Source organism: Rhinolophus sinicus, chromosome 17 (assembly GCF_057876585.1).
Source record: "Rhinolophus sinicus isolate RSI-liver-muscle chromosome 17, RSI-T2T, whole genome shotgun sequence".
In the NCBI taxonomy this organism is placed as follows: Eukaryota; Metazoa; Chordata; class Mammalia; order Chiroptera; family Rhinolophidae; genus Rhinolophus; species Rhinolophus sinicus.
The window spans coordinates 27,000,847-27,019,165 of record NC_142517.1 but is presented as its reverse complement, the minus strand read 5'-3'; the positions used below and the strand labels follow the sequence as shown (position 1 = coordinate 27,019,165).

At 36.5% G+C, this 18,319-nt stretch overlaps 1 protein-coding gene across 1 annotated transcript in view; it reads right to left on the bottom strand.

Moving 5' to 3' along the window:
• The window catches only part of LEKR1 (leucine, glutamate and lysine rich 1), a 158,411-nt gene that overhangs the window by 52,632 nt on the left and 87,460 nt on the right, over positions 1-18,319 (bottom strand). Inside the window, exons 7-9 of the mRNA XM_088794630.1 lie at positions 11,438-11,519; positions 3,554-3,631; positions 3,004-3,207 (exon numbers count right to left, since the gene is read on the bottom strand). Of these exons, the coding sequence (XP_088650756.1) occupies positions 3,004-3,207; positions 3,554-3,631; positions 11,438-11,519 (364 nt within the window). The remainder of the gene's footprint in view (positions 1-3,003; positions 3,208-3,553; positions 3,632-11,437; positions 11,520-18,319) is intronic.

The window sequence follows — 18,319 nt, the reverse complement described above, 5'->3', positions numbered from 1 at the left end:
TTGACAAACTGAGCCCTTCAAGGCAGATGCTGAGGGCAGGTACAAACTGTGGTGGAGGGAACACGGATTATAAGATTAGACACAGCGGAGCTTGTTTTCTGTCTTTGCCAGCCATGTGACTCTGAGCAAGAAATCCCTTCAATGGTTTCTTTTCATTGCACTACAAATAATCTCCAAGCCCCTGAAGGCCTGCGTGCCCGCAGGTTTGGCCCTGCCTGCCTCACTCATTTGTTGGGTCTCCAGTCACACTGCCATTTCTGAGAACTCACCAAGCTCCTTCTTTGCTTGGGAAGCTCTTCCCTGGCTCTTGGCCTGGTAACTTCTACTTGTCTTCCTTTTATGTATCATCTTGGAAGTCACTTTTATGACCACTCTTTCTGAAACAGACACCTCTCTATCAGTCTCTACTGTAATACTCCTTTACTTACTTTATATCCATTATCACAATCTATAATATTCTAGTTAGTTCTCTACTCCTTTTTTTTGTTTTTGTTTTTACTGGCTTTGTCTCGCCCATTAGAATGTAAGCTTCATGAGAACAGAGACTGTTCTGATTCATCGTATCCTCGGGGTACGTAGTACCTGGCATATAGTAAATACTCAACAAATAGTGGTTGACTGACTGAATTACCCAAAGCAAGTCATTCATTCAGTCAACAAATACACATTGAGAAGATACACCTCCCATACTCCGAGGATACAATAGAGAAGAAGGCAGAAAAAAATCTGCAAGTGGCCGAGGACAAAAAAAGGACAATGCTGTGACTAGGAGTAATCCTCTGATAATATAACTTACTGGTCCATAAGTACATTTGATGTTTTTATGTGATAAATATTATGTCAATAAGCTTAGCTCTACCAAATGACTACGTAACCCCATGCCTGCTTTTGGATAGACTAAAGACAGAGAGCAAAGAAGGGAAAAGGGCAAGGCAGGAGAGAACAGGTCGGGGGCGGAGAAGAGGAGAAGGTAGTTCAGTGACATCGCTATTCTCTGAAAACTTAAAGAAATTATCTTTCTTGTTCAGCGCTTATAACAGAAGGTAAGATTAGAATCACACTAAAATTTTTTAAAAACATGATGCAAAACATATAAATCCAGGAGAGTGTGCTATTTCAAAGCTATCCCCCAAGAAAGCTCTGTATTTATTCTAATGATGTTGCTAATTCTCAAAACACTCATAAAACTGCCTTCTTCAAATTGCAGTCAGAGATAATTTATTAAGCACATTAAAAAAGAAAACATTTTATTTTTTATCCCAACTGGTATTTGCAAGATTGATTCCCATCATATTCACTGCACTTGCTTTCACTAGACCTACTGACATCATTTTAAAAATTAAATTCATTCTTAAAGGGCAAAGATTCATCATCCTGAGGATATTCTAAAGCATATACACTTAAGCCAATCCTCAGAAAAGAGTTCCAGAAACATTTGAACAAAGATAGGATCTTCTCAATGACTACTATGAAGGAGATGGCATTCATCTGGATAAATGTTTGAATCTAATCAATCTGACATTGAATTGGAATATTCTAGACAATATAAAAATATAAGAATATTGCTCAGATAACCAAAGTTCTAAACCGAAGACTTAAAATTTTAATTTATTTCATAGTGTCCTAAGACATGTGATTCTGTACCTTTCATATAAAGTGTATGGCTGATTTTAATCTTTCTGACCCAGGGCCATCATCATGGCCATCAACTATTAACCTATGTTATAAATATAGGGACGCTCAAGGTTATTGATGTGTGTAGGTATGTATATTTGTCCCCATTGTATACTGGGCCAAATTGCAATGCTTTTGAATTTTTTGCTTACATTTATAGTTTTTCTCTCTTTTTATGAATTGTCGATCTTTCAGCTGCCATTCCTTCTTGTTATTAGTAAACCTGGCTCATGCAAATTGCCTGCATATAAAATTGCTGCTTCTGACATGCTTGGGCTGAGCAACTACATAATTGCGGTGGTGGGGTGGAATGAAGAGTCGTATAACTACAAAGTCTATCACCTTTGCAAAAAGCAGGTTATTGGTGTGGAGATTATAAATCTTCTAAATTAGAAATCAGCCAAATACTCACAAAATCCAATGAATAAAATAAAAAATAAACTAAAAGATAAAATGATAGAGAGAATAAAAAGCAAATAGCCTATAGTGCTTTCTGTGCACAGAGACTACTACAAAACAAAAATTCTTGCCCTTATGGAACGTGTGCTCTTCTGGGATGTAATAATTATATTAATACATGTAAAAGGATAATATCTCCTATTAAGGACTCCCAGACTTGATACAAACCAATAAAAACAAAAACCCCAAATTTGTGCTATGTTATCAAATATGCATTAAAACGAAAGGACTTGGAGAGAATGAACAAAGACATGCCAAGCAAATGAGAACAAAAAAGAAGAAAGGAGGGCTGAGATATTAAGTATCTCATAAGGTTAATTTAATAACCAATTAACAGCCAAAATATCTAGGAAGCTTGAACAAATATGCATCTTAGCATCCATGAAAGTACCCTCAATACCAGAGGTATCTTTGCTTATGGAGAGCCGTCAGCAAGATGTGCTGACAAACAGCAAAGAGAAGAAAGGTAAAAGCCAGTAAAAGGGAAATGTGATATAAAAAGACTTTTTTTCTGTTGGAAAATGACAGACTCTACCAATCATTGGCCAGGTGAAATTCAGTAGTATTAGTCCCACACATGGTCTTTTTGAGTCTTTTCAATAAAAAAATCTAACACCAAATGCAATGTGGGTTCCATCTCTACTTTCATTTACTAATTGTGTGGCTTGAAGCAAGTAATTTAACCAATTTAAGCTTTAGTTTGATGCCTGTAAGATGAGGTGATGGGATATAATAACCTTGTAGGTAAAATATATCTTTGATCCTGTGTTTCATTATTAGTAAAATATATGGGACCTTGATGTTTCAAATATAGATGCAATGCTAATATAAACATAAAATATTTTTGGAAGAAATTATTCTTGACTGTACCTTTCATTTTTCAGCGTTACAACCTCTTCCTTTGTCTGATTCAGAAGAGCACTGGTTATCTGTAGTTCGTTTTCTGCAAGGTTAATTCTTTTTTTCATGTCTTCTTCTTGCCGTTTTTTTGCAGTCAGTTCTTCCTGTAAAGTTTTATATATTTGTTGACAAGCCATTAAAGAGTCTTCTTTTTCTTTAAGCAATCTCGTGTTCCTAAAAAGAATAGAAAAAAAACATCCATCGATATGCATTAGATACTATATTTTTATGTTTATCAAAGATATAAGAAAATCCAATTTGAAACTATAGAATATAACTTTAACTTATAAAAATTGAAAATGTTAAGAAAATAGATAGTTCTGTGATATGAAAATTTTCCCATCTAGGCAGAGGCAAAAATCAATGAACAGCTTCAAGATATTATAAACTCAAATTCGGTATTGTATATGTAAACAATACAATGAAAAAAGCTAAGTACATTTTAAATAAAATGTTATTTAAAATATAGTTTCAAATTAAATTACTAAAAGATATTAATTAAAATATTTGTAATGCATACCGTGACTCAAAAATAATGGATTCAAATTTTAGTTTTCTAAGTTCTCTTTGACAGTCAGCAGCTTCATTAGATTTATTCCTAAAATAATACAAAGAGATTCAAATATTTTATTTCAAAATGATTCAAGTACAACTGTTTTCCTTTTTTAAAACATGGCTTTCCTTTACTACTTTTCTTATCTTTATACACATATTCTATTGTGGTTATAGATGCAGATTTCCTTGAAATTAGAACTATATTATCGAAGGGTTTTTCTTTGCCAAAAAAATATCTAATCTGTTAGTCTGACTATATGTGTTTTTCTATATCCTTATGTTATTTAGAAAAAAATTCTTCCCATAGTCGTATTATTATTTCTTTAAAGAAATAAATATTAGTTTACTCTTACAACGGCCAAGCATGCTTCTATGTGACTGAGCTGCATTTAAGTAAAAAGTGTAAACTTTGGATAACATTTGAAAAAAAAAAAAAATCCCCAGTGAAGGTAATGGAAAGTGACCAAAAGCAAGCACATTATGGAGGGAAGTTAACACTTGGAGTGAGATGGTATCAGGTGTTTTTTTCTTTGTTTTGGTTTGTTTGTTTGCTTAATGATTTTCAACCTGATGGCAGGCACAGTCTGCACCATGTTAGGGGAACTAAAATTCTCATAGAAAACTGGTAGCAAACTCCCAGTTATTCTGGCCTGAAGAACTAGAGGGCCGTGTTTGAGGCAAGCTGTTAAGGGGTAACCCTGAATATGAGGGAGCCAAGGAGAGGAAGTCCCAAGAACTGAAGTAAGACTAGAGCTGCTGCCCTAGAGAGAGTCTGCAGATTGAAGCTAACCAAATTAATTGCCTGCGTAAAACAATACCACCCCATCATTGTTTGGAGAAATATAATAGAATCCCGAATCTCCATAACATAACATTCACAACATCCAGAATAAAAATTACTCAACATAAGAAGAAACAGAAAATCATGACTCTTCAAGAGAAAAGACAGTGAATAGGGACTGACTTTGAGAAGACCCAACTATTAAAATTAGCAGATGAGGATTGCTAAAGGAGCAAATATAATTCTGCTCAAAGACATAAAGGAAACTCTAATTAACGAGAAGAGGAAAAATCTTAGCAGAGAAATAGAAACTATTAAAAAGAACCAAATGGAAATTCTAAAACTGAAATAAGCATTTGTCTTGATCTTATATGATTGGGTTTTGTAACAATATTAAAAAAGTTAATACATTAAGAAAGATTAATATTCCAATTTAAGTTTAAATAGACTGTTCATGAAGTCATTATCTAAACGTACCTTAAAATAGCTTATACACTGTACAATGAAATATGTTAGTTAGATTATCAATTGGTTTGCCCTACTTGCATAACTTTAGATTCTAACAAGTAATAATTTAGAAAGCATCATGAACATGAATTACATTCATTTACTTTTAAACCTTTTTATTGTAAAATATGATAAAATTGTAAGATATAGAAAATTATATGCATACTATAATTAATATAAGGAGAACTTGTAACCACCCTCCAGGTCAAAAAGAAAACTTTACCAACTACCCGAGATGCTTCATGTCCCTGTTCCCAACACAACCAAGCCCCTTCCCCCTAAAAAAAACATTCTCATGAATTTTACGGTAATCACTTTGGTTTTCTTTGGAGTTTTATTACCCAAGTTTTATCCCTGAACACTATATTTCAGTTTTCCTTTTTGTTTTTGTAAAAAAAAAAGTGTCTTTATAGAACATTATTTCCTTTATTATGTCATGTTTGTAAAATGCCTTTATTAAGGTATTGTATTAACATATAATAAACTGCATACAATTTGATAGGTTTGATGTATGTAGAAGCCCATGAAACCATTACCAGAATCAAGTGGCACATGAGCATACTGAGAGCTTAGATCTTGGTCTCTAATACTGTGCCCCATTCGAGGGAAGCAGGACTACTCAGAGAAATGGCTGAGTCCGAGGGTGGAGCAGTGTAGGTGTATCTGAAATATTTTGTTATGCCAGAAAGTAAGGCAGCGCTTATAAAAGATGATGGGATCATGTTCCAATGTCACATGAGCCACCTTGAAGGGGCTCCCACTAAGCTTAGGACAGTTTGTGTACCAAAATAATTAAATACAGTAATGAATTATAAGTCATTGAAAAAATAGGAATTCATGACTCCATACCAATGATAATTTTTTTTTTTTTTTTTTAATGGGAAGAAGGGAGGCTCTTGCTTACAGTGAAATGCTGAGGGCTGACTAATAAGTGGAGAGGGAGGGCTGGAGTTAGAAAATCATCATTTAGCAACCACTAAGGTAAAGATCGGATAAGGCAAAAATCATTAATGGCTGCTATAGCTAGGTATAAATTTTGGTGAGAAGCAGAATATTTGGAAATTATTTCCAAATAAAACATTAGAAAACAAGGAATCAGGGAAAGATTAACATGCCATGAGAAAAGTGGGCAAAGGCTCTGCTCAGGCCAGTCACAGAGGATGGATTACAAAGAGCAAAATATGCAGGGATAGAAATTTTTCATCAATTAAACTAGTAACTTTATTTTTTCAGTTATAATACCCAGTATTGGCTAGAAAGTGAAGAGATGGGGATTTACAAACACTGCTGAGATTGAAAATCAGTATAATCTTATTGGAGGGCAATGAGTCATTATGCATTAAAAGCCTTAAAAATATGCAAGTTTGATTCTAGCAAAAAAGGAAATAATTGTGTGTGAGTGGAACGATTTATCTATATTAATCTCAAAATACCTTACTTATAAAAGTGATAAATTCTGAAAAACATGGGATTAGTAAATAAATTATGGTTCATCCACAGATTGGAATACTATATACCCATTTCATAATAATCAATAAATGTATCATGTAATGACATGGGAAAATGTCCAGGATATATCACTAAGTGAAAATAGGTTTAAAAACAAATATATATATATATATATATATATTTGTTTTTAAACCTATTTTAGGTTTATATATATATATAAATATATATATATATATATATATATACATATATATATATATATTTGTATTTAAACCTATATATAGTAATATATATATATATTACTATAACTATAATGTTCTTTTTTTATATGCCTATCTTTTCCAAGTTTTATACATTTGTTTTCAAAATGTATGAAAAGGTTATTTTTAAAAATGCTTTGAGATTCAGCAGCCCCACCACAACTTTTATTCTATGTTCAGACTCTTGTACACACTTTTCCAAATCTAGAGGCAGGGACAGTAGAAATCCTGTTAGTGGTTATTTACTAACTATGTGAACAATTAATTGTGGCTGCATATTTTTAAGCCTGCTCCCCAGGGAGCCTACCATCCCAAGAATTCCCCTCACCACGGTAAGCTCCCACCCCCCACTCCAGTTAAGCCACTTTTTCTATGGTCTACTCTTCACTATCCAATTGTTATCTTCACCTTCATTAGGATGGGAGCAATTGGAAGGAACAGAAAGAATGCCTATGTCTCTTTCAACACCGCATTCCTTCTTTTACTCTCAGCAAATAGTGTTAATCCTTTCTCTTCAACTGCTTTGAATAAGCCTTCAGAAAGCCCCCTGCTGCTTCTGCCAATCAAAGCAAAGGAAATCAGATGAAATAATTGGATATTTTCCCCTAATCTGAAAGGCAAGGGTCAATACCATTCCACCCCTTTACGTAGAAGAAATAGCCACTCTCAAACCGTCTCCTTGAAAGTTCCACTTTGCTGTCCAAAAGGCGTCTTAAATCTAACAGATGTAAAGCATTGTTTTTTACCTCCCTCACCCCTATATCTACTTCTTTTACAGATTTCCCACTTCAATAAATAATAGGTAACACCTTATATATCTACTGCAACCCTCAAAGAGGCCCTTATTCCCTTGTTGGAATTGAGAGAACAGAGACCAGCGAGATACGTAACATGTGTGACACAGCTCCTAACCAGCAGTCTGCATCTGAAGTCTCGGCTCTTAGTGACTATACTTACTGCCTCTCAGCTGATGTGGAAAACTCCAAACCCCATCTATTCTATCAGCAAATCCTGTCAGATTAACCTCCAAAATATACTTCTATCCCCCTCCACACTACAGCCTTACACTAAACCAGTCACTTCTCACTTGCATGAATGCACAGCTTCCCACCTACTCTTCCCTGATTGTTCCTGTACTCCTGCTCCAGGCCATTCGCCACGTAGCAGCATGCTGACTGCTCGAAAGAAATCAGATTAGTTCACTCTCTTGCCCCAAATCCTCCAACAGTTTCCCACTGCCCTCTGAATAAATCCAAATGCCTCACTAGGGGCTCATCCTGATATATTTATTTCACATGGCTGCTGTCACAAATTACCACAAACTTAGTGGTTTAAAACAACCCAAGTTTATTATCTTACAGTTCTAAGGTCACAAGTCCTAATCAAGATGTCACCAGGGCTGTGTTCCTTCTGGCAACTTCAAGGGGAGAACCCATTTCCTTGACTTTCTAGCTTCTAGAGACTATCTGGCATCTTTGGCTTGTGGCCCCTTCTTCCATATTCAAATCACATCGCTCCAACCTCTGCTTTCATCCTCACATCTGTCTGTGACTTTGACCCTTTTGCTTTCCTCTTAAAAGGACCTTTTCAATTATATTGGGCCTGCACAAATAATTCAGGATCATCTCCCCATCTCAAAATTCTTAATTTAATCACATGTGCAAAAGTCCTTTTTGCCATGTAAGGTAATGTACTTATAGATTCCAGGGATTAGAACATGAAAATCTTCAGAAGCCATTAGTCTGTCTACCACAACGGGCCTTCTCATGTTTGTTGAACTTGCAAAACTAACTCTCAAGAATATAGGGCCTTGTCCTTGATCTCTCTGTTTCCAGATGTTAGCGTCTTAGCACTGCCAGTTCCTTTCTGTTTCTCAGTTCTTAACTCAAAGGCCATCTGCTCAGGGAAGTCACGCTATCAAAAGTATAGCACCCCACTCCCTCGCTCACATTCTGTTATGCCTGTTTTATATGTTTGCAGCACTTACCATTACCTGAAATCACCTAAACTGCTCTACTGGGGCTTGTCGATCTTGTTACTCCAATATCTAGTGCCTGTGCACAAGTCATGGCACATGATCCCCACTCAGTTAGCATTTTGGATTGAATGAATGAATGAAGTAAACCTAGCCTGTTCAGTCTCAGCTCATGTGAAACGTGGACCTGTATTCTGACATTGGAATGCCACCAGGCCACCTACTTGAGAGGCAAAAATTTCTCTTTAATGACCAGAGAGGTAATCAATCAATCAGGAGGCAATAATAGAGAAGGTTCCAAGAACAGATTGGTCAGCTGTGTCGGATATTGCTGAGAGGTCAAGTAAGAGCTTTACAAAGTAGGAATTTATCATGGTCATAAGCTGATCATTGCTCAAATTATAGGAAAGGGGTGGCTGCAAATAAAATGTCAGGTTAAAAAGGTGTCTAAATTAGAAATGCATTTTGTGTAAACACTCTATAGACATATTCATTACTAACTACTCAATTGTAAATCATTTTAAGTGAATTTTGTTCTTTTTATTACATACATGAAAGTGAAGACATTCACACTGTGAGCGATTTAAACAATATATACATATGCAGAGTTAAATGCAAGTCTCCATACACCCCCACTCTCACTTGCAGAGGGAACTGTTGAAATCCTGCTAGTCATTTATTCAGTGCATTTAAATCCATATATATGTGTGTGTATGTTCATCACATTTTTACATAAATGGAATCATTTTTCTAATCATATGTTTAATCTCTCAAATTCTTAATAGCTTCCTTTTCATAACAGCCTATTCTTCTTTTGTGGCTACAATCCTGCTGATGGGAGGGGGTTTGGTGAGGGGCCACTGGTTCCAAATGTGATTCCTGGGACTTGGCAGAATCCGAGGGGACCACCCGCGGCAGAATCACGTGGGGAGTGCATTACAAACGCAGACTACTCGGAGCCACCCCAGGCCCAAATGTAAAACCATTGTGTCTGTGGGGATGAAGCCCAGCCACAGTCTGTGGGGGAGTCACCCTGTCATTTACAGTTTCAGTAAGCTCCCTGGGATTCTCCTGCAGACCGGAGTGGCAGACCACCTTGTGATGCTTCACCAGGGCCTCCTACCTTCTCTTTAAGTGATTCTAAGTGAGGTCCTGCCTGTTGTACACCCACCACACAACCGGTTTTCCTCCGGTTTAGTCCTCTGTCGAGTTGACCCTTTTTGTAAACCTTCCTGTGTATTCTCCTTCCGGAATTCCTCAAAATTTCTCACCATCTACAGCAGTCTTGCTTATGAGTCTTATTTGTCTATGTTTATCCTGATATATATGTATGTAATAGAAGTCTATTTCTAAGCCATATACATATATATATATATATATATATATATATATATATATATATATACTTAAAAGTAATACAATTGCATTTCATAGTATCCATATTTTTCATCACTTCAGGGAGGTCTTCTCTAAATTAATCTTGACGTTATGACACAAATAAAATTTGGAGAAAATTTCCTCATCCACTTTTCAGAGCATCACTAACACTCTACCTCTTTGGCGAACACTACTGTTTACCCACTGACCATGCACTAGAGCTTCCTTCCTGGCCATCAGAGCCCCACTATCATCTGCTGTGAGGATAAATCCTGCTTGGTCTAAACTGACTGTGGGTGTCCCATTCCCTTGCATGACTCATTTAGGAGAGTGTATGTAAAGGGTTCTAGTCAAAGGGATAGAAGGAGAGGGCTGTTTGGTGGCTTCTGGGAAATTTTTTTTCTCACTTCTGGTGAGACACCAGAAAAACAGACCCTTCCTTCCCCTGGGGTGGTTACATTTGGATGTGGTACCTGGAACTGCAGCCATCTCATGATAACAAGGGACCTCGACTTGGGGTGAAGCCGATGCTGAGGGCAGCAGGATGAAGACAGAAGGAACATCAAGACCCGTGGAAATATTGCTGAGCTGCTGGAGTGACTAAACTTGAAACCACTCTACCTCTGTTACTCGCAGCCCAAAGCATCCTAACTGATACAATCTATTTTCAAAAATAAACCTTGGGAAACATTTTCTTATAAACCATAGGAAAAAAAGAACCCCAAGTTCATCCATTTAAAAACTTAAACTCTTCCCCGTAAAGAAAAATCCACAAAATTTATATAGAAACATTTAAAAATCTTTAAACAACAAAAGAATGGTGTTAAGTTGGATAGGTGAAACCCACTCCCAATCCTAACCCCCACGAAGAGTGAGAATTAAGAATTTAAACAAACCTGATTTCACAGCACTGTCCAATTTCTGGATGTTCAAAAGGTTTGGATATATAGTAAATATTCAATTTATTAACAAACTGTATGTCAAAATTATTAGGTAAATTATTTGGACTTCAAACTTAATTTGACATACAACAATGGCCAATTCACAAATTTAGTTTTCATGGACCTCCTGTGCTCTAAGCAGCCTGAGCAGTCCTCGGCTCTGATCCTAAATGCCCACCCTACTGCTCTTCATCCTAGTAGTGAGGGAGGGGAGATGCCATAGAGATGGAAACGCTGGGTACAGGCAGCATAGAGAAATGTCTCCGGCAGCTGGGGCCATATAAGTGGTTCAGAGACTATTTCACATTAACTAACTACATTGGAACAACCAGGGAAAGCGTTCATGCATGGGTAGGTAAGTTTCTGACGGAGGGAAAGAAACATCTCATGTAGTTAAAAATATTTACAGGTCCTTCAATGTACAATCTAGGCTAGAAGAGTAGCCAAGAAAAGCAGCAGACCAGACCCACACAACTGAGTCACTACCAAAGGGGTCACAGAGAACACATCAGGGGGTCCTTCTGAAATCTTACAGGTTGTGTGACGGTCACCATCTTACATGAGCTTTTCTTTATAGTTGTCCAGCTCGGTCACTGCCTTCTGAAGTTTTAGCCCAAGTGCCTCTACCTGACATTGCAAATCTGAAATGACACAACGTATTCATCTGGTTAGGACATTTTAAGGGTCCAGATATTTTCCTAGAGCAAATCCTATTCTTTTAGAGTTGCCATACAGCTCCTTGAAGAATAAGGCAGCTGTTTATTCCATGTTGCCTGGATGACCGTCTACAGCTTGTCCCTACTCTGAAATCCCGTGGAATTAATGGGTTTTGACAGACCCAACTGATTGACCTCTTTCTGCCTCCAACATCACGCTAATTTTCAAACAGCTAATAGGCTAAATTTTACTAATGTTTTCAATGGAAATTTATGTAGCTGACACATATCTGAATTTCTGGTCATATGGCTCACGTGTGAAACACTTGACTGCCTGAGCTAGCTCTTGTGGCCTGGAACTGAAAAGCATTGCTGAGGCCTCCTGGTAGACGTGAAACAGACAAACCAGGTACAAGGCTCCAGGCAAAGAATTTGTTAACTCTGGGTAGCATCTAATGGGCATTTTAATGACTTTCAAAGCCAAGAAAATACAAGCAAGAAATTGGCTTCCATAGAATCTGGAACTGGAGAATTCAAACAGTATATGAAGAAGATTATTCAAACAGCCGGTCTAACGTGTGTGGATGCAGAACGGAAACTAAAGCAGAAAGAACAAATGCTTGATTTATCTGAGTCCTGCCATTAGCCTGTGTGTGGGTGCTGTGATCTGAATTGCAGCCCCAGTGATAACCTTGGTTGGCGTTCTTGGGAAAAAGGTGGAAAACAAATTTACACAGAGGGACTACCGGGTTTCTATGAAAAAAATATTTAAAACACTGGAATTATAAAATTCCTATGTTATATCTGCTCAGGTATTTTAATAATAAACTTTAAAATCTTTATGCATGCAAATACATAAAATTTCTATATATATCTTCAATCTGCCTTCTTAACTTTGCTTTATGAAGAAGAGCCATTTCCTTAAGTCAGAAAATAAAGTAACATTAAACAAATGCTTTCATTAGAATTTATCAGGTATTGGCATAAATTTTGTTTATTCAGTACTGTCACACACATTAATTTTGTCCCTCCGTCTGCCTTTTAGGTGCTAATAGCCCCATTTTTCAGATGAGGAAAACATGAGATCCTCTCTGATTCTCTTGCCTGGTAAGAGAATGAGTAAATTTACAATGAGTAAATGCGTTAGCCCACAGCCAAACTCACTGAAGATTTTAATCTTGGTCAAGGGGATCAATTTGAGAGGATGGCCCCTGAAATAAGATTCAATAAAGACTTACTTGACTTACTTGATAGATAATATTTGGGGGGTACATCTTTTCCATTTATCAAGTGATAGCATTATATGAGAGAAAATAAAATAGCATACATATAGAGAATTTCTTTTTGAGTAGAACCTTTGGAAACAAGGCAATCTCATAGTTGCATGATGTGTTGCTTTGTTATTAAGTTCGTGTGGGCTTGCAGAGGGGGTCCATTCACATGGGCACAGCTATAAGATTCCCACCCATCCTCTGAAGAATAAGCAGGGAAAGAAGTTGATGTTTGTTGATGGTGTACTATGTGTAGGCGTTGGGCAGAGTACTTTCTCCTATATCATTAATTCATAGACACAACTACCATGAAAAGCAGTTCCACGTTTTATTTTTACCAGTGAAGACTCTAAAGATCAGAATAATTAACTAACTTATCAAAGGTCACATAACTAGTTAGAAGGGATCCCGTGATTCAAACTCAGGTTGGCCTCATCCCACCATCCTTATCTTTTTTATTTTCCTTTTGTGGGGGGCATACTGGAGAACAGTGTGTCTTTCCAGGACCCAGCAGTTCCATGTCAAGTCGCTCAGCCCCAAGTCAAGTCATTATTTTCAATCTAGTTGTGAAGGGTGCAGTTCACTGGCCCATGTGGGAATGGAACCCACGACCTTGGTGTTAGGAGTACTGTGCTCTAACCACTGAGGAAACAGGCCACACTCTTCCTAACTCTCTTACACTGACTCTCAAACTAGAAAAGCTAGACAGGTTTATGATATTTGTCCATGGACGTGTGGTTAGTGTGACTACAGATCTGCTTAGCATATCCCAGAATCTTTGGAGAGTTATACTGAAAACAAATGGAAAGTATTCTTTTACATAAAATACATAGTAAATCAGTGAAATGTCTAACTCCAAGAGGTGGTTTAGATTTTAATTTTTGAAAGTTTAAAAATTAATGTAGTGTAATTAATGAAAGACACTAAGACAAAGTAGTGTCATTGTGACTGACTTTATGCGACTGACATCAGAGAGACCAACTTGCCCTCCCAGTAAGTGTTCCTTGGTGCTTTGGTCAGGATCTGAGCTGAAACTAGACGAAGCATAGGTCTGAACCAATTTGATAAATTTTATGATCTTACTTCGAAATGTAGTCATTAAGAGGAAGAATTGATTATCTTAAAAATAAATTCCAAACAAGTGATACTTGATAAGTGAATTTTATGCAATTAATTCTCAATTACCCGATAATCAGTAGAATAGCAGACAGTAAAAATGGCAACTAATTCAAAACCATTTTTGTAGTATTAGAAATACTCATAGGCATCACAGTTCTAGAATTTTTAAATAGGTTTAAAGGAAAATAAACTACACAATCATGACCCAAGTCAAGAAAGGAAAATCAATTATACTCTCTAGTATTATTCTCTCTGCATACCCACCTAAATCTCCCTTTCTCCCTATTTCAAGATAAGCATAGATATCTCAGTTTTTAATTCACAGTACCCAATGAGTACAGAAGCCACTTCCTTCAGATTATTCACTATGTATTTATAGCATCTCTGAGTAAAAATAAGGAAAACAAATAAATGTTTTACTTTAAAACACAGAAACCTCTGAAGGTTGTCATGTGAAGTAAATAGAACCAGGAAAAACAAGTAATGTCAACAAATAAATCACTTTATATAAGCAGAGAAGGTACCACACAGAATTGAGAAAAAAGATTCATTATGAATGATCCATAAGGTAAATAGCCACCAGTGTATAAAAATTAGGCGTTAATTAATATATTTTCACAGCTGGGTTTTTTTGTTTTTGTTTTTTCACTTTTGGTTAATTTTCTCTCAAAAAGGAGGGCTAAGAATTGTTTTTCAAACACACAGGCCATATATTTACTGTTCTGAATGAGGCGTAAGCATCCTATTGGTTTATTATTGGTCTGGTAGACTAGTAGGGTCCCTTTGTTTCTGGAAGCGGAGTGCCCAGTTCCTGTCCTTAGTAAATAAAGGAACACAGTTAGGATAAGCAGCAGAGAGGTTAAGCCACCTGCACTAGACAGCTCCTTCAGTTTCTGAGGCAAGGAGTTCTTAAATAAATGTATTGTTCTGTGCAGTCCTTCTCTATAGATAAATAAATTCAACTTCAATTTTCTGTCATTCAGCACGACATTGGATTACAAGGCAACAGGCCCTGAATGCCTACAAAAAGAAAGGAAGCACTGGCTTCAAACACCGTGCAGATGTAAGGCGGAACCCATGGACACAATCCAAAATTTACAACGGCAAATTCTGCTATGATGTGACTGTGTTCTTTGCAGATTATTAAATAGGAAGCAAATGATTTTAAATGAACAAGACAAAAGAGCTCTTAGCCTCTCTTCACACGAAGCCAGCTGCTTGCTGGATAACATTATGTAGACATCAGATTTGGAGTCATTAGTCATTTAAGAGAATCCTGGTATTCTGAAAGGTTTCTAGAAACTACAAATACAAAAGGTATTCATAGTTAGCTATTTTATAGAAGAATATAAAAAATTTTATAGTCATTTAGAAGGTATATTAAGTTAGTATAATGTTTGAGAAAACAATAAATAAAACTTTTATAGTGGAAAGACATTTCCAGCTTAAAATTTCTGGATAAAGAAAGCATCAAAAAATATTTAAAATATGATTCAAGGTGCTATATATGGAAGAAAATGATTCCAGTTTCCAGTAACAGAATGGAAAAACAAGAAGGCAGAAGAATTGGTACCCAGAGATCCAGATCCAGAGGAGGATTTTTTTTTTCAGTGAGAAATTGAAGGCTGTATATAATTTTTAAATGGTGGAAATAATTGAAGAAAAGGAAAAACAAAGGCTCACCACTGTTAAAATGCACTCTTCAAACAGGATAACACAGAGATGTTGTGCATGACCTTGAAAGCCAGAAAGCTTCACTTCACATTCTGGCTCTGTGACTTTAGGTGCTTTAGTTTCCTCATCTGTAAAATGGTTACCACAGCACAGGATTGTTCTGAGAATTAAGTGACTTCATACACGTAAAGAGGACAACGGTGTCAGGCACTCGTAACTGCTAGCTATTATCATACGTGGTGCCAGTAAACCCTCCCCAACTGCCACCAACTTCTGCTCAGAAGCTCACCACTGTCACCTCGAGGAACTGGTTGGGGCTGGCGTTACCAGCGGTTATCTTTGTGTGGGGAAGAATGAAAATGAAGGTTTTAACGGCATAGTTTTCGTTAACAATCTAGAGAGTAACTATGGCAAAATGTTAAACCTAGTTCAATTGGGGTGATGTCACACACATTTGTTATTCTCTGTGTTTGACATATTTTATAGATGTATTGTTTAGAGTGGAGTCTTGATTGCACAGGTCAAGGATGTAGCATGTTCTACACTGAGTCTAATCAACTCAGTTCCGTCTGTCCAAGGTACAAAAGGAAACAAGAGGAAGAGAACTTGGTGGGGGTGAGGAATGAGGTTGAAACTGTAATTAAAGACAATCCATTTGATTCTGTGAATAGGGAACAGAGAAATTCAATTGTAGCTGGAGGGGGACATGGTAACAAGGAGGGTTGTTGATTTTGTTTTTGTTTTAAGGTGCTGGGACATATTTATTTGCATTTGGGAATAATCCATTCCAGAGGGCACCCACACTTGCGAATTTAATGTACGCCTTCTAACCTGCTTATGTGTGAAAAAAAAATAGTCCTTTTTGCAGTATTTTTAACACAGTGTTAAGCTTTAAATCTCATTTTAGTTCATACTTTTTTCAAAGTACATTATGTTTTTAAGACTTAGCCAAGTAACTATACAATACATATGATTCCCTCCTTCCGACTGTTATATGGTATAAAATCATGTGCACATATTGCATTTTACTGATCTAGTCCTACAGCGATGGAACCTAGGTTCCTTGCAATTTTGTGTCACCACAAATGATCCTTCAATCAAAGATTTCTACCCATCTTCTTATGTACGGACAGAGGCGTGTTTCTGCAGGACAACACCAGTGTGAACTCATGAAGTCATAGGTATACACATACTTAAATAATGCCAAATGGTCCCAGGATGGAGGCATCAGCTACACTCCCACCTCACTGAATGATGGTGCCTGCCTTCCTAATACTCATTGGAAAGAGCTATTTAATTTTTCGTTTTCTTTCCCAATCCATAGGGTACAAAGTAGTGTCTCATCGCTGGTGTAATTGGCAGTTTTTCTATTCACTATCGAAGCTGATCGTCTTATTTTATGCTACTTAGTCATCCATATTTCGTTTTTTAATGATCTGCCTTTCGCCAGTCTCTTTTGTACCCACTCCAGTCGAGCTTTCCCCTATACTCCTCCACAGAAATCCCTTTTTTCAAGGTTATGAATGACCTTTCTATTTTGGCAATTCCAAAATGGAATTATCTGTTGTTATCTAATTCAAACTTTCAGCAGCATTTCGCATTCTTTGTGAACACTCGTCTTGTTTCCATTGCCCTGTACTCGCTTGTGTTTTTTCCTACCTTGTTGGTTATTGCTCCTAAGTCTCTATTGATGATCCTCATTCTGATGATTCACTAAACCGTTGGGAAGCACCAAGGGTTCAGTCCTAAGCACCTTTTCTCTACTTGCATTTTCTCCCTGGCTGATCTCATCTAGTCTCGTGGCTTTGAACAGCATTTATACACCCGAGTCTTCCATCATCATCATCACAGCTAATCAGGGTTGAGTACTTACTATGTGCCAGGCACTATAGTCTAAGTGTATTACACTTGTTTAATCTTCACCGTGGGAAACTAACTAGAATGTAAGTTCCATGAGAACAGGAACGTTACCTGTTATATTCATAGTGTTTGAGACATGGAAGGTGCCCAAAAAATAATTGTTGAAAGAATGAATGAAATTTTGCAGATATTAGAAATAAAAATATCAGCAAATAAATGTTTAAAATTATGGTTAATCTTTAACCTAAGATTAAAATGCATGGAACAGAAAGAGTTGTGCAGTTTTCATTGATAATCTCTAATATGTATCTTGGCATTACAAGTCAGTTATCTTATAAACATGTTCTTTTATTTCAATAGACACCTGTTAAGTACCTACTCTGTTATAGGTAGGGTCCATGCTAGATAGACTCAGTGTATAAATACCAATAAGACAATTCCCTTGTCCTTAGAGAAGTTAGAATCAAGTGCCTCATTTTGCCTTCAGGAATGATAAATTAGGTTTCAGATAACAAATCAGTAGCTATTTTAAACTTAAACGTTTTATTTTTCCAAGATTTTAAATCATTTTATTTAGTTAGATGGTTAGTTAATTATGTGGCTGAAATGATGGGATTTTTATCAGACATAATTCATGTGAATGAACATAATCAGTATGCTGGATTTATATGTATGTATTACACTATTGTGCCAAAATTTGACGAGCTTAGCCTTTTACAAAAGTCACATCTCACTTAATTTTTTTAAACGAGCGTTAACAGAGGAAACCTTTGCAAATGTAAGAATATATACCAATAATAAAGTTTTCAAATGAGTATTCAACTCTATCAATTGCAAATTAACAGGTTTTAACTGTAGCAA